Source organism: Spermophilus citellus (assembly GCF_964194105.1).
Source record: "Spermophilus citellus genome assembly, chromosome: 15".
Classification (NCBI taxonomy): domain Eukaryota; kingdom Metazoa; phylum Chordata; class Mammalia; order Rodentia; family Sciuridae; genus Spermophilus; species Spermophilus citellus.
This window is the reverse complement of record NC_138195.1, coordinates 96,749,575-96,775,132: the sequence shown is the minus strand read 5'-3', so window position 1 is coordinate 96,775,132 and position 25,558 is coordinate 96,749,575. Positions and strand designations below refer to the sequence as shown.

The 25,558-nt window shown below is 55.4% G+C and overlaps 1 protein-coding gene across 1 annotated transcript in view; it reads right to left on the bottom strand.

The window, feature by feature from the left end:
• LRRC27 (leucine rich repeat containing 27) overlaps positions 1 to 25,174 on the bottom strand; it is a 28,555-nt gene extending 3,381 nt beyond the window's left edge. The window contains exons 1-10 of the mRNA XM_081268213.1: positions 25,052 to 25,174; positions 23,874 to 24,131; positions 20,876 to 21,006; positions 16,635 to 16,693; positions 15,795 to 15,947; positions 14,400 to 14,510; positions 11,249 to 11,624; positions 8,319 to 8,480; positions 6,305 to 6,401; positions 804 to 919 (exon numbers count right to left, since the gene is read on the bottom strand). Coding sequence (XP_081124339.1) covers positions 804 to 919; positions 6,305 to 6,401; positions 8,319 to 8,480; positions 11,249 to 11,624; positions 14,400 to 14,510; positions 15,795 to 15,947; positions 16,635 to 16,693; positions 20,876 to 21,006; positions 23,874 to 24,083 — 1,415 coding nt within the window. The 5' untranslated portion in view covers positions 24,084 to 24,131; positions 25,052 to 25,174. The remainder of the gene's footprint in view (positions 1 to 803; positions 920 to 6,304; positions 6,402 to 8,318; positions 8,481 to 11,248; positions 11,625 to 14,399; positions 14,511 to 15,794; positions 15,948 to 16,634; positions 16,694 to 20,875; positions 21,007 to 23,873; positions 24,132 to 25,051) is intronic.
• Between the last annotated feature and the right edge of the window lie 384 nt (positions 25,175 to 25,558).

The following is a 25,558-nucleotide window of genomic DNA, read 5'->3' as shown; positions in this document are numbered from 1 at the left end:
ACACAGAGGAGAGTAGCACGTCTTGTTTTGCTGGATCTTTAAACAGAGCCGTGGGAAGTCCTACCAAGCGGGGTTTTGAAAAGACCTCTTTCTATCAGCACCGAACGCAGTGCCTTGAGACTCCCATTCCTGATGGTCAGTACAAGGACTCGGGATGGCAGAAGAGGCCCAAGGCCTGTTGCTAACTGTGGGCCTCCTGTCCCTCAGCCTCAGCCCCTTGCTCTGCGACACCATGCTGTCCCTAAGCTGTCCCAAGGGTGCAGCCAGAGGTTCCCACTCTCCCCTCTCCCTCATTGGCCCCACATGTCCCCATATCTTCTCTGCTTTCCTGAGCTCCAGATGGTTGCCCAGATGGCCTGGCCCCTGGAGAGAGATGCCTGGCCACCACATAGCCAAACTCAGATCCTACAATTGCTCGGTGGCCTCCCACTGTGGCCTCCTGACCCAGCGGTTCCTTCCTGGGGTCGCTGCTCCTCCGCCTGAATTAGCACCGGCCTCCCAGCCCCACGGCCATCAGTCTCCTGCAGCTGAGGCCCAAGGGTCAGCCCAAGAAGCCAGGGCTGCAGAGTGAGTTAGAGCTTAGGCCTGTAAGGAGTGGGACAAACAGGGCGGCAGCGAGGCAGCAGTCTCTGCAGAGGGCCTGGAGCCTCAGTCCTGGGGTGGCTGGGCTGTGGCTGCCTGCAGGAGGTCCCTGGGAGCGGCAGCACGATGGTCCGCTCTCCCCACACCCCTGGTGGGCTGAGCCACAGCCTCAGCTGAGGAGCAGACAGCCCCGAGGGCCAAGGACAGCTGCTGTCACCAACCTGATCTCACTTGTGTGTGACGTCCTCTCTTTGCTGAGTCTCCTTCTTCCAGACGGACTGGGTGGGGCTTTCCCACTGTCCACCAGATCCATGGCGAATGGGTGCTTGCATGCCATCTAGGGAAACGCAACAAGACGCTCTCAGGCACCTGAGAAGACGCGGCTCCTGGCACCTGGCCTGCTGTCCACAGGGGGTGTTGTATACCCGTGGTCACCATCCTGGCCTTGGGTGGGCTCACCCCACCGTGGATGTGGGTTTGGACAGCTTCTGGAGGTTTCCTGGACGGCCCAGTGTGTGCAGAGAAAGGTGTGGCGCGAGGGACCCAGGGTGGCCCCTGAGCCTGCCGAGGCTGGCCCCCGTCGCCCTGAGATCCTGTCACCTGAGAGAACATGATGTCCGCTGCCCAAAACGGGCCCCAGGCTTCCACACAGAAGCTTGGGCAGAGCCACCTGTGCCCAGGAGGCAAGGCCAGCTGGCCGCCAGCCGAGCACATGGACCAACGGGCCTGCCTGGCTGGGAGGCTGTCCTCACTGCACTAGGGAGCACTGGGCTAGGCCCAAACACACCCACAGCCCCTGCTGTCCACGGGCTTTCAGGGGCAGTCCCCAGTCCAGGGCTGCTTTGCTGGATCAGACCGACTTCTGATTTTACTGGACTTGGGAGATGGCAGGGAAGCAGAATGTGGAGAGGGGCACAGTGACCAGGCAGGGGTGGCCCAGCTAGGGCAGAGACCAACAGGCTGTCTGTAAACCAAGAGACCAGCTGGACTCAGGGAAACGACACCTGTGTATGGCCACAAAGGTCCACACCGCCACTGGACCACGCTCCCTCTTCCTGACACACCACTCAGACTTCAGGTCACCTGGGCTTTCTCACCCTGCTCTGGTCAGTAGGAAAACGCCCGACTCCCTGTCCACTGCCCTGGCCCACCCCTCTCCCACACGTCACCTCTGGAAGCTGGCTGGACTCCTGGCGGGCGCCGGCCCCTCCCACTCCCACCAGCAGGCACACTGGGCCACACTGGTTTCCCGAGACTCCACACCTGCAGTCCTGCTCTGCTCCCTGCCCGCCGTCCGTGCCCTCACCTCTGCTTCTCTCGGCTGTAGCCCAACAGGGCCCAGCTTCCTCTTGGCTTCTGTAACCTGCGCTGTGCTGGTCCCTGCCCACATCCTGCACTGCAGCCGCTAGCTCACTGCCAGGACCAGGGGACGGTGTCTCTACACAGGGGTCCCGAGCTGCTCCTGTAGCGTCAGCACCGGAGCTGGGGACTTGGGGGCCTCCGTACTCAGGAGTGCAACCTGGACACCAGGGGTGGACACACCAAGGACGCTGCTCACTGTGGCCTCCAGTGGAGCCTGATGGGGGGCCTCTGGGTCTGCGTGTGCAGGAGCGTGTGCCCGCAGGCACGAGTGTGTCTGTTCGGGTGCCAGGACTGGAGGGCTGACAGAGCAGTGGGTACTGAGTGTGAGGATGGGCGGGTGAGCTTCCTGCCAGGGGCTCCCCAGCTGCAGTCTGGCAGGACCGACTGAGGTCTGTTCCCCCGTCTGAGTGGACCGCCAGAGCCAGGACCTGGTCTGTCTGCATGGAACACCCCACAGCAGCCTTGGCCTTGGGCGGGGGACCGGCACAGGCCCACTGGCTAGGAGTGTCTCACAGGTGACTCCAACAGACAGATGACAAAGCTCCATTCGGGAGGCTTTTTTTCCTTCTGAAGCCAGAAATTTAATTTTTTAAAATATTAAAAGCATTTGGAAAAAAAGCCCACCCAGGCACATTCCACGAACATGGAAGAATATTTACAAAGTACCCGATTCTCTGACGAAGACCTGAGTGGGGAAGACCTGAGTGGGAAACTCGGGACCAAGGTGCGGGCCTGCCAGTGGCCGCCAAGGCCCCTTTCACGCGGGAGTGTGGGGGGCACTGGTGCTGAAGGCAGCACCTTGAAAAACAGAAACGAAGGCTCTGGGCAGAGCCAGGATCCAGGAGCACCTGCCAGCTGCCGGAGGTCTTCCCTGCAGCCACCACAGCAAGCCCCTGCCTGTCACGCCTGCACAGGCCGCACACTGAGAACCCCTGAGGTGGACGAGCACGTGGGCACTCCCGCTGAGTGCCCAGGATCCAGGGAGCAGCTGCAGGCCATGTGCAGGGTCCTGGCGCCCTCTCGCGTCCTCTGGCCGACTGCAGGAGCAGGCACAGGCTGGGAGGCTGTCTTCACCCTGCTGCACAGACCTCGGGTGCAGCCAGCTCCTGGTCACAGGTAGCACGGCCGGGCTTACTCAGGCGGACTCGCCTCATGACCCGACCGCTTTTACTTCGGCATGAGGGACTCCTGGACATTTTCAAAAATACTTGTTCTTAACTTGAAGAGATATTTTCCAGGCCGGGCTTTCTGGTAATCCCAGTAACTTGGGAGGCTGAGGCAAAGGGACTATAAGTTCAAGGCCAGCCTTAGTAACTTAGAACCTGTCTCAAAATTCAAAAAATTCAAAAGGACTGGGTGTCAGCTCAGTGGTAGAGCACATGCCCTGGTGCAGTCCCCAGCACAACAATTAACTGTTTCACTCCGTCATGATGTTGGCAGCTGCTGTACAGTGACGGCAGCCCCTCCCTGAGCCCCCACCCTGTCCTGCCGCAGACCATGGAGGGCTGACCTGAGCGACACTCAGTCTCCTGAGCAGCTGTTTCTGTGTGTGCACGTGTGGCTGTGGGGACCTCCACTCACTCTTCTCTTGGAGTCTCTGATTGTTAAATATTTTCACATAGTAGATACCAACACCTTGTCACAAACGTTGTCATCTCTGGACTTGATTATAGTATTCGGAGCCATACAAAACATTTTTCCAGTATCTGGGTGGGCACAGGTCTGGGAGGGGCACAATGTCCACATGCTGAGGTTCAGGATTTGTGGGAAAGCCAGTAGTAACAGCCACCTGCCCCAGGCCTGCTGCTTCCCTGCACGCTACGCCCCTGACCTGCTGGGCCACCACCGTCTCACTTGTCTCTGTGCTGCTGCAGCAGGAGATGAGGGCTCAGGGCGTGTCCTGGCTCCTGCTGTCTGAATCAGTCTATCGCTGATGAGGTTCTATAGAACCCACTTTTCCCTTCTTCAAGATCAAAGCATGCAAACTCAGGCCTGGCAAGGGCCCTGAAGTGTTGATTCCTCCTCCACTACCAGCCACGCTCTAATATGATCTGTGCATGTTCTGCAATCGTGTTGGTTTAACTTATAGCCATTTTGGTGGGTTTTTTTGTTGGGGGGGTATACTGGGGGTTGAACCCGGGGCACTCTACCTCTAAGCTACATCCTGCCCCTTTCATTTTTTATTTTGAGACAGGGTCTTGTTAGGTTGCTCAGGATGAGCTGGAATTTGGGATCCTCCTGCCTCAGCCTCCTGAGTCACCAGGATGACAGGTATGTGCCACTACACCTGGCTTACCTTGTCTTCAAGATATCTTCAAGTCAGTAGATAATAGATCTAACTCAATGTTTTTGACGCTATGCTGATAACCCATAGTTTGGATGTAACCATTTCTTTAGTCGTATCTACCTACTGACATTTAAGTTATTTTCAATTTTTTTCTATAATCAAGCTCTGAAAGCATTCTTAAGGGTGTGTCATTGTGTGTGTGTATCCTAGAAGCAATGTAATATATATCTAAAATTTTAATATGTCAGGAAATAAAGAGCATGTTGTCTATCCACAACATTCAGTGTGTGCAAATGGACACGAATGCTGAGCAGGACAGACAGCCACACAGTGACAGCTGCGGTGGCCTCAGCACTCTGCCACAATAAAGGAAGATGTGGGGTTTCAGGCTGGGACACCTTTGAGCCCCCAAGAAGATAGTGCTTCACGGGCATCTTGAAGCCAAACGCTGATTCTGCTCCTGAGAAAGATCTCTAGGGTAGGACATGCCTCTGACTTGAAGCAACAGGTTCTGTTTGAAGGGAGGACCCAAAGCATCTTGAACGGCAGGCAGTCCCACTATGTGGCCACCTCTCCATCTAGAGTGTGAGCAGGCCGGCTTGGAGTTGGCATAGCTGTCATGGTGTGCCAGGCCAGGTGCAGGCAGCCCGTACCATCAGGCAGGACCCAGGACCCCAACCACAGCAGAGCCCCAAAGGCCCTACTGTGGTCAGTGGTACCGACCCACTGACATTGCAGCAGGGTAAAGGGTGAGCAGAAGTCAACCCAGAGATTCCCAGGGTCATCAGCAGCAGGCCAGATGCTGCAGACAGGCCCTGCCAGCTGCAGCCACAGCCACAGGTACGTGCAAGGCTCCAGGTCTCCTGGAGGTGAGGCCGGGTCAGCTACAGAGGGGAGGACCTTGAGGCCACAGGGAGAGACAGACACCACCTTGACCAGGCGACAGGGGCCAGGCCAACTACCACCAGTGCTGCACCCAGGAAGACACAGGTCACTCCTGAGGTCCTGCCCCCAGTGGAAAACCTGGGGCTCCCTGGGAGAAGTGCCAGGTAAGTCCTGGCCCAGGTGCTTGCACAGTAACTGATCAGCACAACAGAGGCGACAAGGTCACAAAGGACACAGGAAGACTGACCCTCTCCTGGAGGTCCCTGGGGGGATGTGAGGACAGTGAGCCACGGGACACCTGAGCAGAACAGGGCGACCCATCGGTGGAGAAGCTGGTGAGACGTGGTCTTTGTCTGGGCCCTGGCGCAGCACCTGCGTGGACATCAGTCCCCAGCCCTGCTCTGAGGTCACACGGGATGTCAACACCAGCTGGGTGAGGAGCGTGCGAGACTCTGGTGCTGCTTTGCAACCTTCCTGTGAGTCGGAAATCAGTGTGATGTGAAATCAAGATGCCAGCCGCACAGCACTGCAGCTGCTGCTGGGGTGCAGGCGAAGGCCTCGGGGACCTCCCGGGGTGGTGCTGGGCACCACAGAGGCACCTGGCTTCTCGGGATCATGCAACAAACAGCTCTTCAAGAAGTGACAAGAGACCCGGGTGGCCCAGTGGAGCAGCACACCTGCAGTCAGCTCACAGCAGAGCACCAGACGAGGCTGGGAGGAGAGGCCGGCTCCCAGCACCCTCCTGTCACCTGCACCTCAAGTGGTTTGGGGATATGGGAACAGGAGCTACACCCACAGCACTTATGCCACCCAGCCTGAGAGCTGGCAACCCCAGGGCCAAGGACAAGGTCACTGAGGCCACCGCTTCCCGGCCTCTGAGGCGGAGATGAAAAGTAAGGGTCCCAGGAAGACACCTGAAAACACGTGGAACCTGGTGGTGTTTTATTTTCATTTCTCCCCTTTTCCCCTTAACTCCTATCTCCTTCCCTCTGCAAGCACCTGATCCACTGGACAGATCTTACAGGGCAGCAGCTAAGAGGGTGTCCCAGAGGCCAGGCCAGAGGATGCCCAGCTCCACCCCGCAGTCTCACGCCCCAGCTGTGCGGGACCACGTGCAGCCCCACCTGCCCTGTAGGGCTGGCCCAGGCGGAGGTGCCCTGCCCGCCCTGCCCACCACGCTGTGCCTACCATGCTCCTCTGCAGGGGCAGCAGCTGACTGAGCGTCTCCTGCCTCTTCCTCATCACCTGGGCCTGCTCCCTCCACTCCTTCAGGGCTCTCTTTTCTCTGGAGAAAACATGTTGTGGTATCAATGTCACAAGCCACAGGCAGCTTCAAGCAGTGCTCACAAAGAATTCTGTCTTTTTAGCTGCATACAAACAGCCTTCTCTTCCTGTCTGCCTGTCCCCAAGGGGAAGCACAGGGGCCCATGGGCCCTCCAGGAAGGGCCCAGCCAGAGCCACAGGGTCTGCCAGCAGCCTTCAGGCCTTGCCTATGAAGGTTCCAAAGACCACCCACTCACAAGCAGACTTCCCACTAGGTGGCTTTCTCTAGAACCTGAGTGCCTCCAGTCTCCCCCGGCCTCGGGCAGAGTGCCTCCTCCCTGGGGCAGGGCCATGCCAAGGGGCTGTGAGCTCGCTCCAGCAAGGCCATCCAGAGTCTGCAGCTGGGTTTTGGCTCCTTAAGGAGTGCAGACTTTCTGAGTTGTCCCCTGTGGCTGGGGATGGGATGGGCCTCTGAGAGCCCTCACCAGCCGAGGGCTGATCCACCCTGAAGCCTCCTCTGCAGTCCCAAGGTGCACCTTCCTGTCTGAACCAGCTCCTGTCTGCTGGCAGTTCCTGGTTGGCTCTCCTCCACCTCATGCCCCAGACTGGCCTCTCGTCTCCTCCTGACCCTCTGCCCACCACAGCGGCCCTGCGGCATCAAGCCTGGCTGCACGCTCCCCAGGCCTTCTACCCTCGGGGCACAGGTCTGTGTGTTTCTTGGCACCTCCTCCTGGGTGACGAGAGGCTCTGCCACCTGCCTAGATGGACCTTGGACCAGCCCAGTGTGCTGGCAATACCCCCACCTCCTCCCATCTCCTAGCCAAGGGACTCCAGGCAGTGTCTGTGCCTCTCAGTCACACAGTACAGGAGGGACCTGTTTTCCCCTTGGGAAACAAGGGGGTGACCTCCCTCCATGGGTGGTATGATGGAGCCTAACCACATGCTGGCCTCTGGGAACTGCTCAGCAAGGAGGCCCGCAGGTCTTGGGCTCCAGGCAGGGCATCAAGGATCTGACCTGCTTTCTGCCTTCAAGGTATTTTTTTTTTTTATAGAAAAGCCTGAGTTGCTGCTGGAGGACAGCCAGGTGCAGGGGTCTGGGTGCTGGGTGGGGCCTGCCAACCACCGCAGAAGCTGGGCGCCCCTTGGCTGCAGACAGAAACGCATCCCTGTGGGCAGCTTCAGCAGGCTTTGAAGGGGAGGGAGCAGGAATCCAGGGGCAGTGCAGGCACCTGGGCTTGCCTGGGCCAGGTCACCCCAAGGCCCACAGGCACACCAGGGATGGAGTAGCCAGCCTGGGGAGAGGCTGGAGAGGCCAGGGAGACAGAAAGTCTGCCCTTTCTCTCCCCGTCTCCCCAAGCACCTGCTGGGCGCCCTCACTGGTGAACCTGAGCAGAAGGCAAGGAGCACAGGGGCTGTGGACACAGTCCACGCCAGCCAGTCTCCTGGTCCTGAAGCAGGGTGCTACTGGGTGGTCAGCAGCACTGGTGGGCAGAGCAGGGCAGAAACTGAGGACAGGGCCTGGTGGTCTGCCAACAGCAAGCAGTCACCATGAGCCAGGGGCAGGGGACGAGAGTAAACTCATCCATACTGTGTCTAAATGCCCTTCCTCAGAAAAGGATGTTGGGTCAGTGATGGACAGGGGAGGAGGAAGGGACCAAGAAAGAGTAAGGAATGAGGGAGATACCCGAAGGCAGGCAGTGTGGTGAGAGGGCAAGCAGGGGACTGTGCCAAGAATGGCCACAAGAGCACACGTGGCCACACCTGTGCCAGCCCCATGAGGAGGCAGCGAGGAGCTGTGAATTGAGAGCCAGGCACTTCAGAGAGCCGCAGCCTGGCCAGGGAGGAGGAAGCAGGCCAGGCTCCTCGGCTGCCGCCCTCAGTCCTGCGCAGTCCACACACCCGGCAGCAGTAGGGAGCCTCGCCTGCACCGCAGACACACCTTTTCCGCTGCTCCACCAGAGCCTGCTTCTCCTGGAGGTCCCTGAGGGCCAAGACCTGACTCTCCTCCAGTCTTCTCACTCGAGCCACTGTCTGGTACAGGGACGACTGGTACGGCAACGAGAGGTCGGGTAACATGCTCTTGAAGGAGGTAGTCTTCCTCCTACAACACAAAGTGCACTCCACTGCACATTCCGCACCCACACAGACAGCATTGTGAACTCACCTCAAAGTCCAAGAGCAGGGCCTGCCAATCAGCTGCCTTGGGAGACATGATAGCTACCAACCGTGGTCACCAGAGCCACAGCAGGGACCTGTGCTCATCTTAGCAGTTACCAGGATGATGGGTTGCAGCGGGACACTGTGCCCCACTGACCACCACTGAATGCCAGCTACTGAAGCAGAAGTCACAGGAAAAGACATCCCCAGACCACCCTAAGAAGTGGCTGCAGCGTCAGCATGTGACTGAGTCAAGGCACAGGCTTGGGCGGCCTCAGCCCCACGCTGCCAAGCACACGCCCAGCTGGAGCTGGGATCTAAACGGGACAAGCTTGCCACGACTTACTTGGAAAAGCATCATTATCATTCCTAACAGTAGGGGAAGGAGGGAGGGAGAGGCGGGCTACACTGCTATCCCCAGGGATGGAGAACACTCTAAGAGCTTGGGCCTCCTAGGCCTTGCTGTGGCTGGAAACCCACTGCACACTGCCAAGGTCACTGTCTGTCAGAGTGCTCAAGGTCCCTACACCTTTACAATGTTCAACCTCCAGGACAGAGAAGGATCAGTGCCCCCATCGTTAGTCCCCTCCCATGCAGCCCACACCTCTCCACCTATCCTCACGCCACCCAGCTCCTGCGCATGTGGCCCAGCACCCCCACAGGTGCACTGTGCATCTGCTCCTGGGGTGGCTCTGGAGGGCCACAGATATCTGTCACGTTCCCATCTCTAAGATCCAGTCATGTCCCCTTGGATGCGATGAGATGCTCTGGGGGACACATCATCTAGGTTCAGTTGTTATTCTGACACATTTTTCCTCTATACATGTATCCATATGTGCATACAGACATACACATGTCCACACACATCACCTGTGTCTGGTCTATCTCCTCTGTGACCTCACATATCCATACATGCACACAGGTGCACACACACACACACCACCTGTGTCTGGTCTATCTCCTCTGTGACCTCACATATCCATACATGCACACAGGTACACACACACACACACACACACACACACACACACACACACACACAAAACCACCTGTGTCTGGTCTATCTCCTCTGTGACCTCACATATCCATACATGCACACAGATGCATACACATACCTTCTGTGATTGGTCTTCTACCTGTAACCTCATATATCCATACGTGCACACAGGTACACACACACACCCCACCTGGGATTGGTCTATCTCCTCTGTGACCTCACATATCCACATGCACACAGGTGCATACACACACCACCTGTGATTAGTCTATCTCCCTTGTGACCTCACATATCCATACGTGCACACAGGTGGGCACACACACACCACCTGTGATTGGTCTTCTCCCTGTGACCTCACATATCCACATGCACACAGGTGGGCACACACACTCCACCTGTGATTAGTCTATCTCCCTTGTGACCTCACATATCCATATGTGCACACAGGTGGGCACACACACACCACCTGTGATTGGTCTTCTCCCTGTGACCTCACATATCCATACATGCACACAGGTACACATGTGTGCACACACACACCAACTGTGATTGGTCTTCTCCCTGTGACCTCACATATCCATACATGCACACAGGTACACATGTGTGCACACACACGCCACCTGTGATTGGTCTAACTGCCTTGTGACCTCACTTATCCATACATAAACACAGGTGCACACACACACACACCACCTGTGATTGGTCTTCTCCCTTGTGACCTCACATATCCATACGTGCACACAGGTGTGCACACACACACACCAACTGTGATTAGTCTATATCCTCTGTGACCATACATATCCATACATGCACACAGGTGTGCACACACACTCCACCTGTGATTGGTCTATCTCCTCTGTGACATCACATATCCATACATGCACACAGGTGGGCACACACACTCCACCTGTGATTGGTCTATCTCCTCTGTGACATCACATATCCATACATGCACACAGGTGGGCACACACACTCCACCTGTGATTGGTCTAACTGCCTTGTAACCTCACTTATCCATACATAAACACAGGTGTGCACACACACTCCACCTGTGATTGATCTGTCTCCCTTGTGACCTCACATATCCATACAGGCACACAGGTACACATGTGTGCACACACACACCAACTGTGATTGGTCTATCTCCTCTGTGACATCACATATCCATACATGCACATAGGTGCGCACACACACACCACCTGTGATTGGTCTAACTGCCTTGTGACCTCACTTATCCATACATAAACACAGGTGTGCACACACACATCACCTGTGATTGGTCTTCTCCCTTGTGACCTCACATATCCATACATGCACACAGGTGTGCACACACACTCCACCTGTGATTAGTCTATCTCCTCTGTGAACTCACATATCCATATGTGCACAGAGGTGCACACACACACACTACCTGTGATTGGTCTTTTCCCTTATGACCTCACATATCCATATATGCACACAGGTGCACATGTGTGCACACACACACACACCACCTGTGATTGGTCTTCTTCCTGTGACATCACACATCCATACGTGCACACAGGTGCACACACAACCAACTATGTCTGGTCTTCTCTCCAGTGACCTCCCATTGAGCGCCTTCTCCTGGGGGCTCTTGCCCACTCTGGTCCTGACCCAGGTGGTACTCGTGGCACTCACACACTGTAAATTGTGGTCACACTTCTGCGAACACTTTCAGTTGCTTCCAGCCTTACCTGAGTAGGCTCCGTGGCTTTAGGTGCTCTTTCCCCTTACTGCTTAATGCTGCCTTGAGATTTGGGGGCAGCTCGATGGGCAGGAGCTGGTGCTCCAGGACCTCAGCCTTCTCGTTCTCCACGATCTCCTGTCTCAGCTTCCAGAAGCGCCTGATCTCCTCCTCGCTTGCCCAGTGCTCTGTGGCGTCGGAGGGCCTCCGGAACTCGCTCAGGTGGAGCCCTTCCACAGGCGGGAAGAAGTCCGCCTCCTGTCCCCCCAGCGTGGCCTTCAGGTCCCAAGGGCTCCTGGATTTCTCATTAGGCATGCAGTCCTGGGACAAATCCAGCTGGGGGTCTGGAAGCTCACTCGGGTCCAGCTTCTTAACTGGTGGAGCCTCTGACAGAAGGAAATGCCATTTTAGCAGCCTGAACATCAATGCCACCTCCAAGAGCAGTGCGTGCCCAGATGCCGGGAAGGTGGGAGGGCGTCCCCTCACCTCCATGCAGCAGGCTGCTTCAGAGCCCAGCAGCTGCTGCACAGACAGGAGCAGACGTCTCTCCAGGAGGCCAGATCTCTTTGCACAAGTGTCACTGTCCCGGGTAGGACGTGTGCACATGAGGGGTCTCTCCACATGCAGTCGGCATCTCTGCTCCCACCCTCGAGCCCTCGAGCCCTGACTTAACTTAAGGCTAGCCTGCTGCTCTTGTGTGGCCATGCCTCTGCTGACTATCAGAGACTTTGGATCCACATCAGCCACGTAAGAGAAAAACTAGCCCAGGTGTGTTTCTCACTGTGTTTGGAATTGGGACCCAGACTGCATTTCTGTTGATGGAAACAGGTGCTCAGAACTGTGAGCCGGGAGGACAGAGGCTGCAGCAGGGGCCCTGCCAGGCTGGGCAGCAGCTAAGGGATGGGGGCCAAAGGGAGTGTCTCACTCTAGTCACTGCTGCACCTTCTGTTCTTAAATTTTAAACAGCTGTGACCACTCTGAGCTATTCTTTGGTAAAGCATACAACCACTGTCAGACTTTCAGGTCCAGCCCATTGTCTGTCTGCCAGCCACGTGTCAGCTGCACGGCCACCCCAGCTCCAGCTGCAGCCTGCTCCGTAAACTGCAATTGGGTGGAAAGTAGTTGAGAAAGAACACTGAATGAAACTGCACACTCAAGCACTCATTATAAAAAGTATTTTCAGAATTAGCAGTTTACAGATTGTTCTCCTTTTAGCAGAGCCTTTCTCTAAACACTCCGTGGAAGGGGCTGCAGGTGCCAAGGGGCACCACCCAGCTGTCATCACTGTACATGCTCTCTCCCTGCCTAAACCACAGTGAACGAGTGGGAACTCACACAGGTGCCACACTCGCACTGCACAGGACAGCATGTCCCCCACCTCTGCACCTCACGGACTGCTACATGCTGGGGGTTTGCAGTATTAAAGAAAAGGCTCACAAAATAGGCAAAGACACACTTTTAAAAGTCCTAATTAGTTGTGAAATTCCCCTGGTGTAATTTTAGCAACTGGAAATATGCACATTTGGCCAGTTTGCCTGTGGATAATCCATTTAGGGGCAGAGTGGAAAACGCAGACTCCTGAGAGCGCCCCCTGGAGGAAGATGGTGCCACACTCAGCAAGGACGAGAGGCCAGAGACCATGCACAGCGCGTTGGAAACCACCTGGGGGCCCAGCCCTGACGTGGGAAGACACAGAAGCAGCAGGTATTCATTTTTGACAAACTATTTGATGTATCTTGGGCTTTTTAGTTTGAAATGGCCTCAAACTTAAAGAACAGTGCAAGAACGGTGTGGAGGGCCTGAGTTGCACCTGGCACCAGGGCCACAGCTGCGTCCACGCTGCCCTTCCTCTCAGACATGGCTTCTGCCTCAGATGGACTCTCCCGCAAGGGCCACCCGGCCTTGAGAACTGGGGTGTCAGACTGAAGGCTCATTGTCCACCCGCAGACCCTCTATGTGTCCCAACAGTGCCCTCTTCCATCTCTCTCCAAACAGGTCAAGCATTCATGGCTTCCTGCTCCTTTGGTCTCCTCCAATCTGGAAAGACCCTGCTGGCCATTCCCTTCCCTGGTGTGCTCCTTTGTGAAGGGTGCAGACTGTCCTGTGCAATGTCCCTCTATGGGGTCCGTGGGGTCTATCCTTGAGTAGACTGCATCTTGGGCCCCCAGGTAGGCCCAATGGCCCCTGTCCTCACGCAGCCTCCCAGCTGCAGAGTCCAGGCCCTCATGCCTACCTCTCCTCAGCCATCCCAGGCTCATGCTACCTGATGCTCCAGCCAGGTGCCACTGCCCTCCACAGTGCAGTCCAGGTCAGACAGCCAAGGGGTGCAGATGTGTGCAAGACCCCAACTTGCAGACTCTTCCCCACCGCGGGCATACTGTTCATTCTTCCCACTCCCCACAACCCATCAGCATCATAAAAGCCAGGCACTTTTGCCATACACCCCAGAAGGAGCCAGCCAACCGAACGAGACTGTTGGGGACAACCCAAAGGACACCTATGGGCCTGTGACCTGCTGCCTGCTAAGAGTACACCACCCACATGCTCTCAGCATGCCAAGGTCAGGTGCCGTGCAGCATGGCAGTGCCAACAGAGACTACAGCAGTTCCCAGGATAAGCTGACTGCCCACTCTTGAAGGCCAGGGTATCGGGCCAGTGAGAAACACTCCTGCATTACAGCCCACCCTTGACCGCCACACATGATCAAAAGCTGGGTGCTTTCTCGGCTGGAGGAGATGCCAGCCGCTCTGCTAGGGCACTCCCTCCTGGAGGAGACGCCAGCTGGAGCTTGGTCAATGTGTTTGTACTCCTCCACTGGGTGCCATTTTCACTGTCCCCGACCAACCTGTCTCTAGCATCACAATGGCTATCTGCCTTTCCCAGTCCAGGTCACAAGATTCGTGGCAGCTTCTGATGCCACTGCACATGCCTCTCACACAGGATGGCAGGCCTGGAGAGCATACACCATCTCCAGGGGACGCCCTGTGCTGAGCCAAGGGCACCAGGGTGCAGTGCTTCCTGGGCTTGGCACTACCACTCTGTAAGTCTTCCTATGCAGACATTCCTGGAGGGTCTTCTGATTGGCACCTGGTGTCCTCACCAGCTGCTCTCAGCCTCTGGCTCATGGTACCCTGCCCTCCACTAGTGTTTCCTGGGTTCACCTCCAAGCCAGCCACTGGCTCGAGCATCCAGATCTTGGAGCTGCTTCCGAGGATTCAACCTAGACATGGCACATGTATGACCAACACTCTGAAGCGAGGCATCCGGGCCATCTGCGATGGATCGAGGACAGATGCATTAAGCACAGGCCTGGTCATCTTGGACCAGGCTTTTCTACCAGCTTCTGGATGCTACATTCCATCAGGAGAATGAAGCTCTTGCTCCTTCCTCTCTCCCCAGGCTCCTCTTGTCTCTGCCAAGTCCAAGCCCAGCTCCTCTGAGCCCATCAGCAGACCTCTCTGCACAGGGTGCTGTAGGCAGGGACTCACTGCAGGAGCCCCTAGAAGGCATCTGGAAAGCTTATCACAATGGCCAAAAACCCCCAAACATAAGCAAACAAGAAACGAAAACCAAAAACCACAGCCCTCCGGAAGTCTCTGTTTATAAAGTGCAATGAACACACCAAGGAGAGAGGCTTTTCTTCCTCCTCTGTTGTTTCAAAGCCCTGCAGCCTCTTCCCTGGAGAGCTCCCACCGGATGAAGACCCCAGGAGAGTCACAGTGGCCATGCCTGGAGGCAACTCCCAACAGGCCCAGAAGCAAGTCTCCTTGTCCAGGGCACCTCCACCAAGGAGTTCAGGAGCATGTCCCGGGCTCGGCTGTGGGCTTGGGATCACTGGAAGCTGTTACCAAGTACATGCCACCTGGGCCACAAGTGCAAGCTCACGTGTCACTGCCACAGGCCAACTGTTTACATATGCAATTTACATTATATATGTGGCTTTCTTGGCTAATCATTAAAAATGCACACATGTTCCTATGTATAGAGTATATGACTTAGTCCAACTTTAACCACGGTGAAGTTAATGTTTCAAAATGTTTACTGTTTTGGTGAGCTTCATGGTGATTCTCCTTCATCTCTATTTCACTTTACTTTTTCTAAGTGTAAGTAACTACAAGACCACTTGAGATCAGATGGGATCATGAGCCCTGAAAACATCTTCTGGTCATGTGCTGACAAGGTGGAGTAGCTTAGCAAGGGCCTGCTGCAGAGCTGACAAGACCAACACGCTGGCAGAGCCCCTCTGCTCCTCTCCTGTACCTGCAGGCTTATTTTGGTCTTCTAATGGAGCACGGGCCTCCTGAGCCTCTGCTCTCTGCTGGCTTCATTATGTTTCCACAGTGACCTCCAGATAGGCTCTGTAATGCACACTGGGCACAGGCCAAGTGAGGTGGTGTGGCTGGTCCTCTTGGGACCCACAGAGGACAGCAGCTGCCCAGATCTTCAGGAGGACATCAAGAAGAGATGAACGAGCTCCACCCTGGCTTAGAAAAGCTTGACCCCCAGCTTCCATGCACGATGTCATCAGTTGTATCCCCAGCCATCGGCCCACAAACCTGAAGCAGCTGACTCTCTGGGGAAGGAGTGCTCCACCGCACAGATCCGCAGGAAGGTCAGGATGGCCACCACTCCTTTCTGCACAATGAGCTGAGGAGGGAATTCCAGAGGGCAGTGTCTTAAGTTCAGTGCCTTCAGCGTGGCCACGTTCCCTGCAATGGAGGAGAGAAACGTCAGTGCTCTGCAAGATGCTGCTGCAGGGACACAGACGAGATCAAAGCAGCTGGTCTTGCATTTAAAACGACTCTAGTTGGTATTGGGGTCAGAGCAGAGGAGGACACCTGAGCTTGCTCTTTAAAAGCTGCAGGAAAGACACAATCCACAGATTTGAGAACAGGCTACATGAAACAATAGCAGCAAAAGCCACCTGCATGCACCACTCACAACACCCATTTGCTGCATAAAAGCTGCACCAGACCCACAGAGGTGGGGAAATGTGTCCTGCCCTTGGGGAGTGGGCAGTCACCCAGAACTGCCTTTGGGCAGTCCCAGAAGCTGGGTCCAGCAGACAGACTTCAAAGCAGCCATGACAGCCGGGCATGGTGGCGCACGCCTGTAATCCCAGCCACTTGGAAGGCTGAGGCAGGAGGGTCGTGAGTTCAAAGCCATCCTCTGCAACTTAGCGAGACCCTGTCTCAAAATAAAACATAAAATGGGCTGGGGGGAGGGGGATATGACTCAATGGTTAAGCACCTGTGGGTTCAATCCCTGATACCAAAACAAAGGAAATACTACCTCACCCACCCTCCAGCCATATCTGCTGTGTTCATCCACAGGCTCCAGCAACCCAAAAGAGCAGCATTTAAAATCATCTTTTGTTTTATTGTTCTAACACTTACCCAGCTCCACAGGTAACACTTTGATAGGATTTCTTTCTAAAAGCAAAGTTTTCAAATGCCTTTAAAGCAAAAAATAAAATTAAAAATTAAAAAGCAGAAAATTAAAAATGACCACACCTAAAATATACCATCAAATCTCTTCATTTTCCTTCTCTTTCAGAAGTAAGTGCAACATAGATCCCAACCCCGATTCCAGCACTGACCTGCCACTGGCAGCCCCAGTCAGCGTAAGGCTCTGCCCCGGCACCACCTGTACCTGGGGCCAGGCCACTCTCCACTGTGGGTGCTGCCTAGGCACTGTGGGTGCTGCCCAGGCACTGTGGGCACTCAGCAGCATCCTGGGCCTCCCCCTAGAGATGCTGTGTGGTTCCCTCCAGCTGTGACAGCCCCACTGTCTCTGGACACTGCCAACAGTCTTCTGGGACAAACCCACCAGCCGAGAAGCCCTGCGCTGGGCTTTCCACCTCTTCCCGTCGGGACTGCGCCTTGACCCCTATCCCATGGCACGCTGTGAGCAGTCCAGGTGCTTCCTGGGCTCCAGAAGGAGTTTCAGCAGTGTTTGGAGACCCAGCTGTGCAGGACACACCCACGCCATCAGAGGCAGTCACACACGGGGCTTCTGGGGAGTCTCAAGGCAGGCACGGCCAGAGGGGACTTCTAGATGTGTTTGATCTTGGATGCCTTCTCTCACGTAGTGCCTATTAACAGCTCATGCATTAAGACAAAATGTGCCACAGACAGACGGGGTATACAAAAGGTGCCTCTAAAATTCACTGACTGAATCATGATGGAAAAAATCAGTATTTTACATTAAACTTTATTTTGCACTTCTTCTTCTGCTCATTTTTCACATCTACTTCTGAGGACTGTATCATCTGTCCATCTGTGCAACTATGTATTCAAGACGTTGAGATCTTGGTCAGCTGTGATGTGGGCTGAACTTTTTCACCCCCCAAGGCAAATGAGACTCAGACAGCCCCCCCCCCCCCCCAGGCACTGCCTCATGTAGGGGAAGTGAGTGTGGCCAACTCTGCCATGTGGGGTGGTCTGAGAAGCTGTGTAGGGAAGGAGAGCTGCCACTGTGGATTGCACCGACTTGCACCCCAGCCACGCCACATCCGCACTGCCCAGCTGGAGCCACTGGAGCCGTGCAGCCTTCTACCAGCCAGGGTCATCCCAAACAGAAGCGTGGCACAAGCTTCTTTCAGGCACATGCTGCCACAGTAGGGGCTGGTGCTGCCTGCTGCCCGTGCTCCTGGCTCAGCACCGCCTGAGCTGCTGCAGGGAGGGCCAACGGGGCTACAGGTCAGCCCGGGAGGCCAAGCAGGGCAGGGCTTGCACCGTCTTCCTGCACTGTCTCTTGGTGAAGCCAGCGTAAGCAGGTGACAGTGGACAGTGACCAGGAGTCCTGTTCTCCCAGGGTGCCCTTGAGAAGGGCCCCAAACCCTCAGGCTGAAGACACAGCGAGGGAGCCAGCATGTCTGTGATCTTTTGAGGCCAGATTGCAGCTGACGAAGACACAGGTACAAGACAGAGGCTTCCTGCCAGTATGTCATGAAAATGGATTTTCTGATTGCAATCCAGAGGAAAATCCGATTACCGAAGGATTAGACAGTTTTCTTTTACCCTCTTGGGTCTTCCTTACTATTGGGGTTTTTAAGGAATAAACTGCTGAGGGAATCCTTCCCTGCAGTGCTCAAGGTGGACCATCCCAGTGCTGCCCTCTTGGCTGCTTGGTTTTGGTCCCTTTCACTCTCATCACACAGACACAGCTACCAGGAAGCAAAGATGGTGTCTCTCCCTGTGAGACGTCTGTCTCTCCCAGTAGGGCCCCAGACACCCAGGACGGCAGAGGACAGAGGCAGCTCGCCTCCTCTTCTCCAGTGCCAAAGCCCCGGGGAGCTCGGCCCTCGCGGCAGTGCTCCTTCTTGGGAGGTGGGATGCTTCCCAAGAGCACAGGAGAGTCCCCTACCATGTACCATTGCCCCAGAATGTTCTCATACACACTGTAAACGACTAACTTGTAACACAGTCCCTTACGTCCTAGTAGTTCAACCTTCACTCATGGATTACTTCATTTCAATGATTCTCAATTGAACATACAAATCTACATATAAAATTGGACTTGTTTGCCTTGGGATCTATTTTTTAAGAATTTCTCTCTGCTAGAAAACTCACATGTCCAAGTCACTGAGAAGGGGAAAATCTAAGGTTTTTAATAGGTCTACGATCACTCAAGATTTCTAATTGACATGTCTTAGCTCTTCAGCAAACTGATCCCATCTTAATCATATAATGGGTCATAAATCACAGAACAAGGTGTACCTTAAACAACAAGAAGCAGCAGGCTTTGGCTGGCAAAATCAAAGAATTCCAAACTCTGAGCTCTGTGTGCTTATTTTAGGAAGAAGTGTACTTGTAGGAATAGGCTTTAGTTTATTTTTACTCTTGTGTAGCAATTACTCACCCGAACTGAGTGCTGAGGCTAAGATAATTTATGAACAAAAAGCACTCACTCATCCAAACACAGAGGCTGATGGCCATGTGAGGCAGGAAGCCTTCCCAAATGCAGAAGCCACCAGCTCAGAGGCACATGAGGCTGCTGGGCAGCCTTGCCTCAAATGCTGGCTCCTCTTGGGTCCACCCGTGACGCCCCCCAGTGCTCCAGGCGTCCCCACCTGCTTCAGTACTAGCCTGTCATCAGACTGGGCTAGCGACTGACGGGCACTCCTCAGGGTCACATGGAGCAAGAGCACTCCTTAAACTACTTCCAAAAGCCTCACCCTGGCGCTGCACCGCAGCCTCCATGACACAGTCACTGGGGACACAATGGTGTGGGAACTCGGGTCACCTCCAGACGCCCCTCTTCCTTGTGGGAGCGAGTCTGAATGATTCGTGTTTTCCTTCCCTGAGCCCGAGAGGCTCTGACCCTCACCACATCTCGTAGTGACTGGACATTGCTGCAGTCCTGGAAGCTTGAGGACACGCCTTCAGACGCAGGCCGGTCGCCCCATGGACTGAACCACCCTCACCTGTTCCTTTGTGATGTTACCCCTTTGCCCTGTTGGGACAGAATGTTCCCTGGAAATGCCCTTGTGTGTCCCCTTCTCTTGCTCTGCCTTTGAGCATGACCTTCCTAGATGTCAGGAAGACATCGGGAAGCAAGACTCAACCCCCTGAAACCTGACCCCTTGCCTCATTTGAATGGCTTCTCCTCAATAAAGGGTTCAGCACATGCTCGCTCGCTCTCTTTCTGGGGACCCTTAAGGTCAGAGGAGCTGTCACATGAACTCAAAGAAAAAAGTCTGTCTCTTGTGTGGACACTTCACACCCTGGAGTGACCCTGGGTGTTTCAGTCGGGAGGACATGACACTTCCTCTCCAGCCCCACCTCCACCCCACCCGAAGCGCGGCCAGGTGCTGCCTCTGGCATGGACGCCTGCAGTGGCCTCCCAGCCATCCCCCTGCTTCCACTCTTGTCCCTGCAGCCTCCCCTCATGGTGTGGCTCAGGCCAAGTCCCACTGCTCCTCTGCACTCACCCCTCCTGGGACTTCCCAGCTCTCCCTAAATGAACCCGAGAGTTGAAAACAGGGGCTCTGTGGGCTGGCCCCCACTGTGGGGTGCATACGCGAGTAGAACAATTTAAAGGAGCATTTGGGCTCACAGTGTCAAAGGCTGAGGGCCACAGTCGGCTGGCACATTGCTTTTAGGCCTGCGGTGATGGCAGGGCATGTGGAGAAAAGGGCTCCCCTCCTGGCATCCAAGAAGCAGAGAGGGAGGAAGGGGCAGGGGACAGGAGACACTCTCCCAGGGACACCCCCACTGGCCCACTTCCTGCAACGAGGTCCCACCTCCTACAGTGTCTACCACCTCCCAGTGTCCACTCAGCTATGCCCCATCGATGGGCTGGTCACTGACAAGGTCAGCCTGTATGGTTCAATTACCTCCCCAAAGCCCTGCCTCTGGACATTGCTGCCTGGGACCAAGCCTCAACACAGGAGCCTCTGGGACACTCCAGATCCCACCTTGTAGGCTCCAAGCTCAGTGACGCTCCAGACCTTACTACGCCCCCAGCTCTGATTTGCACACTGGCCTCCATGCGTCGCGTTATAGTCACAGCTAGGAGAGTGTGGCACATTTGGACAGCACACCTCCAACTGGCTCTAAAATTATCTAACACCTCCATTCTAAAGTAACCCAGGATGCAGCTTAAAGAGATGGCAACAGGAACTCTGACTCACTTGTGAGAGCCAATCCCAGAGGGAAGCGCCTTGATTCTGTTGTACCGGAGGTCGAGCCAAGTCAGGTTTGGCAGCAGCTGGAAGAAATCTCTAGGAATCATGCAGAGGGCATTCCTCTGAAGATGTAATTGCTTTCACAGAAAAGAACAGAAAATGTCTCATTAACCAACCCAATTTCAAAACATGGTTTATTCAAGAAAGCATTTTCAGAAAGACAGTATACTAACTACCATGTGTGGCACATTAAAAAGTAACAAGACATTTTACCCTTATAGATTTAAACAGCTGACACAGAATCAGAGCAGAGTTCTTTTCAGAGCTGAGAGTGACTTCTGTGTGCCATGCCAAGTACCTTGCTTTCTCAATGAGGTACCTTTTGACACCAAACTCACCCAGGACTTCACAGACCATTTTCTCCCTCCTATGCTCCACACTCAGCGTCATGACTCTGGGTAGCCCAGTGAACTGTTCCCTTGACGAGCGGGTCCTGGGGATCCACCCAAGTTCATGGCTAAGGGAAAGCTGCTGGACAGAGGCATAGGGGTCTTCCATGGCACTATTTATGATAGATGGATGCACAGAAGTCCCTTCAGAAGCCATTTCAGAACAGTGTGGCACATCAGCTCAGAAACATCCAAGTCACCATCATGGATAAGACCAGGTGGCAGCAAGACTGCTTGTATACCTACAACCTACACACAACTGTCCCCACCTATCCACAGGGAGGATGAAACCATCAAAAAGTACTGCATATGTGCTGCGTGCATCCCCCAATACACACACACCTAAGGAAAGGTGGGACTCATGGAGAGGCATGTAAGAGGGCCACAACCAAGAGCAACAGCAGGGCTGGGCTGTGGCCCAGTGAGAGCGCTTGCCTGGCATGTGTGGGGCACTGGTTCGATCCTCAGCACCCATAAGAATAATCAAAACAAAGGCAATCTGTCCATCTACAACTACAAGAAAGAGAGAGAGAAATAACAGAACCATCTAGCCATATTGTACAGTTCATAAAAGTCATTAAAACTTATGAGTTATTTATTCCTCAAATTTTCTACTTAATATTTCTGGACAAGGGGGGAATAAGGAGTATTTAATTGCACAATCACAGAATAGCCAGATGAAAGGAATTTTTAACATCATGCAATTAGCATTATTACACCCATCTCCTCCTGTACCTAGGTGTACTGAGGAGGCAGAGAGAGATGCTCAGAGCATGACCTTGAAGCCAGACGGATGGGCTCAAAGCTAAGTCTTGAAACCTATCAGCTGTATGGCCTTGACCAAGTTCTGGAACCTCTGTGTTCCAGTGTCCTCACCACAGCTGCTGGGCCCCACCTCACAGGGTGTGCCCCAATCAGGGAGTGCCTGTGATCCTTGGCCTTTTACCACTACACTGTCTGCTACTCAGTGGGCAATCAGGCAATTCCTTGTATACCATAGCGCCACAAGCCCCCAAATCCAAACCATTTACAGGCCTCTGCGAGACACTGACTAGAAAAGTCACGCTCCTTATAAATGCATTGAAAATCATATGCCTATTAGAAAACCCCTGTCCCTGCCTGCTGGCAGCTGGCATGCTCTCTGGAAAGCAGTGTGGCCATCAGTGCACAGTATGTGCCTCCAGGTCAGCTGTGCATGTACACACAGGCCTCCATTCAGGACCCTCCCAGGTCAGCTGCTGGAGCAGAGTATTAACCCTTCTAGTCTGTGCTTGCCCTGTTGGTACCAGCCAATTCTAGTGTTCAGCTCCAAAACCACAGGTCCTCCTGAAGGCCAGTAAGAGGACTCCTTCCCAGCACCCCCAGAAATGCAGGCACTACCCCACGTGAAGCTGGTGGGGTGGAAGAGTGTGTGGCCTCTCCCTGCCTCAACGTCCTGGGAGTGTGAAGGTGGAGCATTCTTCACATGTCCCCTGAGTACCAGTATCTCTGGAAGTGCGACCTACAATTCCAAGGATTGCTCTATAGCTACAAAATGTGGCCTGTAACCCCTAAGAGTCTGCAACTGTGAGTGGTTACCTCACTTACTGATTTGTTGGCATGGCGATAAAATCATCTGTCTTACGAAAGGGAAACAGTCGTGACGCTTCTCTATTAAGCTGAAGGACTTGGAATTTCCTCCTCTCCTGTAGGCACAGAGTCAGTGGGAACCTCGGGGCTCGACATCTGCTTCATCACAAGTGACACACACAGGAGCCCATCACAGGATGAGGTGGGTCCCTGTGCTGGCAAAGCCCTCAGAGGCCAGTGCTAATAAAGAACAGCAAGAGCAGCGCCGGCCCTGGCAGCAAACAGGTAAACACAAACTGGCAAGCAGGCTTCAGCAGTGCCGGCGCCACCTAAAATGCCAAAGTGCAGCTTCCATGAAACCGCCGGGCATGTCAACTCACATCACAATGTTCCACCCACTGTCTTCACGGACATTATGGCTGCTCTTCACAATAATCCCAGACTCCAGATGAAGTCAAATGAGTCAGGGACCCTCCGTGACTCCAGCCGGGCTGGCACTGCTGGGGGGAGCAAGGTCTGCATCAAGGCTGTGCTCTAAGAAGGCGGTGTTCCAGAAGCACTCCCAGGCACTGCCCTCAGGAGGCGCCCAGCACCAAGGCCATGGCTGTCACATCAGCAACAGGGAGAGCAGTGGGAGACACCGGGTGAACTGCTGTTCCACTGCTCAGGTTTTTGGAGGAGTTTGCTTTTTAAATAAGAGACCAAAGATGTTTGGGTGCTCGCCTCCCCCATGGGGCCTTGGTGGCGAGTGATGGCCTGCAGGATGGGCTCCCACTTGTGAGCAGATGCACCACTGCCCTTGCCATGGCCCATATCTCGATTTCTCTCTGTTGTGATCAGCAATATGAAAGCCCAATTAACCCTTCCTTGCCTCTTTCTAGAATATTCTCCAAACAGCAAGATGCTTAGCAAGCAAGCGCAGGGCTGGGTGCTCCACTTATGTGCACAGCACCTGTGTGACAACATCCCAAGGAACTGCCACTTACTTGAAGGTTGGGGATCTTGAAGACCTCTCCCATGTGATGCAGACCACTTTGACTCAAGTCCAAACTTGGTGAGGGAGAAAAGATGATTCCTTCAATAATCCTATGAACATCTCTGGAAGGGGAGGCAGGCAAACCACTGACTCCATTAGCACCCTCCTCTGCATCCTCAGCAGCCCCAGCGGGAGCCCCACAGGTGCAGCTTCCCTCCATCTGTAGCCCTCCAGCGGCCACGGCTCATCCTCCTTAGTCTGGAGTCACCTGCAAACACAGGCAGGGGAGACCCAGCAACAACCAATCACACTGACACAGAATGTGAAATTAGAACCTTGGATCTTAATTGTCCAGCAATACCTTTGCATAACACCAAGTTTAAGAACTGTGGCTCACCCAAATCTCAGCGGTGAGGCACAGCTCCACTTTGTCCAGCATTGATAATCAACTCTGTAATGCTTATGGGTCTTACATGCATATCTAATGGACGACCCAGTTACTGAAACGTGTTCATGTCACTCCCATTTAGGGAGGAGGAGGGGTTCCAGTCAGTGAAGGAGCCGCCCCAAGGGCGCGCACATATTGAGGAGCCAGGACTGCATGAAGGTAAACAGGAGCTCCCCAGGACATCCTGGCCTTTGCACAGAAGGTGGTTGGTGATTAGCAGAGAAGGGCAGGCCTCAGCCCGCTACAGACCCAACAGGGAAAACGTCCACACCCCAACTGAAATATGCAAGGATGGCCCCGCCTCTATTTTCCCCATTTGGCCTGGTTGAGAATTGTCTCAAGTTCCCAGCCCAAGAGGTCTCTGCAGGAAAGGAGACCAGGGCCTGGCGCAGCCTTATCCGAAGCCCCTGCGGAAGGCCACGCTGCCAGCACAACCCCCCCAAGTCTGCCCAGAAGCCCCGCCCGGCCCCGCAGGCACCACACCTCCCGCAGCCCCGCCCCGCAAGCACACCACGCCCCGCAGCTCCGCCCCATCGGCACACCGCGCCCCGCCCCGCAGCCGCCCCGCAGCCGCCCCTAGCCGCCCCTCGCCCCCCACATCCCGCAGCCACACCCCGCTCAGCAGCCACCCCGCGCCCCGCAGCGGACGGCCCCGCCTTCTCCCGCCTGTGTCTGGAGTCCCCTGGCCTCCGCCCCGCCCCGCCCGTCCTGCAGCCCCGCCCGCCTCGCGCCCGCCCTACCTGCGGACCCTGCTGCTGCACGCCCGCAGCCCGGCCGCTGAGAGTAGGGGGCGCCGCCAACAATGGAGGCGGCTTGGGCCCGCGGTCGCCCTGGAGACGCCGCGCTACGGGGTGCCTGCGGGCGCCGAGCCGCAGAGGGCGCTATATTGCGCTTGCGCGTGCCGTGTCTTCTACAGGGCGGTGAGGGGCGATGGAGGGGGGGCGGGGCGGGGCGGGGGCGGGGCTCGGGAGGAGGGCGGGGAGGGGGCGGGGCTTGGGAGGAGGGCGGGGAGGGGCGGGGCTCGGGAGGAGGGCGGGGCGGGGACGGGGCTCGGGAGGAGGGCGGGGCGGGGGAGGGGCCGGGGTGGGGCGGGGGAGGGGCCGGGGAGGGGCCGGGGTGGGGCGGGGGCGGGGCTCTGAAGGGACAGGTAGGGCGGGGGGCGTGGGGGCAGCGCGGCGAGGGTGGGGCCGGTCCAGGGCCAGCGGGTCAGCCACGGGAGCCCCAGGCGTTGGCAGCTTTGCGGGCGG